Source organism: Penaeus monodon, chromosome 19 (assembly GCF_015228065.2).
Source record: "Penaeus monodon isolate SGIC_2016 chromosome 19, NSTDA_Pmon_1, whole genome shotgun sequence".
NCBI lineage: Eukaryota > Metazoa > Arthropoda > Malacostraca > Decapoda > Penaeidae > Penaeus > Penaeus monodon.
Window position 1 is genome coordinate 47046757 of NC_051404.1, and position 2997 is coordinate 47049753.

The window sequence follows — 2997 nt, forward strand, 5'->3', positions numbered from 1 at the left end:
CACACACACACACAATGTTCGTATGCCTGTTTGTATATTATTATGTTGAATACTTAAATGAGTCAAAGTAAAAGAAAATGACATGAGGTAGCAATGACATAATGTTGAACTTACACTTTTATTAATACATAGAACATCCTCGGAATCTCAACTATATACAGCAACAACAGGTCAGCTCTCAGCTAACCACACATAATACAGGTCAACTACCACAAAAAAACGAGCAGGTTTGGTTTGTCTTGGTTGGTTTAGATGGTGCCTGGCGACAGGGCCTCTTTATCCTGAGCAGCTGATAGCCGGCAGGGTTTGGCCAGCCGCCGTGCACGAATACAGGAGGCGGATTGTGGTATCGGTGTTTGTGGAAAGCACAGTAACGGTTGTGGTGGTTTTTGCGGTGGTCCAGATGGTGAAGCCCAGCTTCTGGTTATCCGCAGGCTGGTCTCCCTCTGCTTCAACCTCACTGTTGGCACTGCTTTCCAGCGGGAGGTCTCTGTCATGAGCGAAACGACTTTGTTCAGAGTTCGGAGAGGTGGAAATTAATCTGATGAAATACTCTTGTCAGATGAGGTAAATCAGCCTCGCTCTCTGTTCAAGACTCTTTGAAGATGAGAATATTGATAACTATCAATCTTCTTTGGGATATACTATTGGCTACAATACACAAGTGCGTCATGCATAAAATTCCTCCAGACACATATTGCATATTGTATGTGTGCAATAAGATTGACAAAAGGCTCGAAGTGTGAGAGAGGACAAACGGGAGAGTCGGCTTCTAGCGGGAGTGAAGAAAACAAAAAGCTACTTACCGCCCATCAACAGGCATTTTCATACTGAACGCCCTCCTTTTCCTCCTTCCACTGCATGCAAGAGCCGCCGTCGAGGAGAGACAAGAGAAGAACACGGTGGAGGTGGAGGCCTCGACCACAGTCAAGGTGCTGGTCTGGTAGTTCCCGAAGAAGAGGCGGCCTTCCTGCGCCTCTGGGCTCTCCTCGGAGCGCGAGGCGGGGACGAGGGCCACCGCAACCAGGCTCACTGCCACCAGTATCGTCTTCATCTGAGGAATTTGCAACGAAACGCTTAGAAGCACGTTGGCACTGACCTGCGTTAGAAAAAAGGCATCTCGTTCGGTGACGATTTATAAGCTGCTTTCCTGGAAGACACTACTTCACACACCACAACCTCTTCAATTTGAGCATTGTGATGATGCATATACAAATATCACATCTTGATCAAATCATCATGTTTGCTTTTATTTTGTAATGTACATCTGTTTACAAAATACTTATTGTCAGAGAAAGAACGGACAATGGAATTTGTGGTATTGGATTTTTAAAAACTAATTTCTTATCATGAATATGTTTGTGCGTATGTCCGTTGTCTGAGTCTGCATTCAAAGCATTCCGTGACAATACGAGCAGAAATATATATTTCTTGAAGATGCTTTCTCGTCAAAGATATATAGGCAAACCGTGTAAGTTGCCAGTAATGCATGTGAAAAAATATATATTGCAAAATCCAAGTCTACTTATTAGCTTCCAGTCAAGTAAAATGCAGCTACAGCTTTTTTTTCACACACAGCCACACATACATACGCTTACACACTTGTTTTTGTACCTCACCTTGGTTTTAGATCTGCAAACTGTACGTAGGCTATAACTTACACTAGTTTATATAGGCCTATACCTTGAGGCAAGCTAAGAATAGAACACACTGCAGGTGCGGTTGCTTGTTCATTTATATTCAGCATTCATCCTGTACGTATATATATATCTTACAGCTATATCATATTTGAGAGTATATATTAGATGACCACGGCATTGTCTGACTTACATCACCGGTCTTAATATCGATGCGATTAATATTAGGAATCTAATAACCGAAGATGTAACACACCTTCATATCTCTTTTTTTTGCGTTTTTCCTTCCTGGTCGAAAGTAGGCCTCCTTGCCTCTGGCGGCTCGCACTGCACCTCTCTCTCCCATCTCGAATGGAGGGAGGCGTAGGCCCATACAATTCTTAGGCTTCTTAGAATTACAGGCCCCTGTCTGCCCACAAAAACAACCAACTGTTGGTTTATTCTGTGATGGTAAGTGAAGTGTGTAAAACCAATGTGTCGTTAATACCGAAATTAAACGATTAGCTTATCATGAAAATTGTAATCCACGATTTAGATGCAGCGCAGGGAACGCCTTGTGTTAATGTAAGAGGAAGAATATGATATTCAAGATTTGTAAAATTGTGAGCTTAAATAATCTAATATTGTATTTTTTTCAGTCTCTCCCTCCGTTATTCTGTATATAGAATGAATATCCCCATCTGTTTTCGTAAATATATTGAAGCATGAAAGGAAAAAATCTGGTTCAGTCTCGGTTCGAAGCGATTAAGTAGTCAAATATACTAAAACACTGATCATGACAAAGTATGTGATACCATCCCAATTACAATTATAGAATGACATCCGCACGTGTATAGGTATTTATGTGTGTGTGTTCAAAGAAATATTCCCTTTTATTATATATAGCCAGTAATATGAGTGATCCATTTATCTTACAGTGCCGCTAAAAGTTACATTATAAAATTATTAAAACGAAATCATCCCTATTTGCTTAGATTTTCAAAATGAAAAACTACCGGGCTTCCAGTAACGAGGCGGAGTCCTTGAGGTTTGAGCAGAAGACGAAAGAGTCATTTGCCTTGGCTATATTTAATCCTACAAAACATAACGAAAACTATACAAACATTTGTTGACTGTTTCATTCAGTTTCAAAATGACCATAGATACTAGATAAGTAAGTTCCAAGGAAATAAGGATTAGTTCTTAAATAGAACTTTAGAATCGGTCGTGCCATCGCTGCATTCACTCGGGAGAAGAGTCTGCATTTGAAACATGTTTGGCAGACTGGTAGGAGTCGGCGGGAGTGAAGGCTGAGAGGACGAGACGCTGAGAATAACCAGTGCTTGGCACACATAAATGATCATCGATTTCAAGTTTTTAA

General features: G+C 40.9%; 1 protein-coding gene across 1 annotated transcript; it reads right to left on the reverse strand.

The window, feature by feature from the left end:
• Window positions 1-104: 104 nt before the first annotated feature.
• LOC119585492 lies at window positions 105-1643 on the reverse strand. Its single transcript, XM_037934136.1, has 3 exons — window positions 1620-1643; window positions 807-1054; window positions 105-490 (listed from the first exon to the last, which is right to left on the reverse strand). The coding sequence occupies exons 2-3, from the start codon at window positions 1052-1054 to the stop codon at window positions 277-279; spliced, it is 462 nt and encodes a 153-aa protein (XP_037790064.1). The 5' UTR covers window positions 1620-1643; the 3' UTR covers window positions 105-276.
• Between the last annotated feature and the right edge of the window lie 1354 nt (window positions 1644-2997).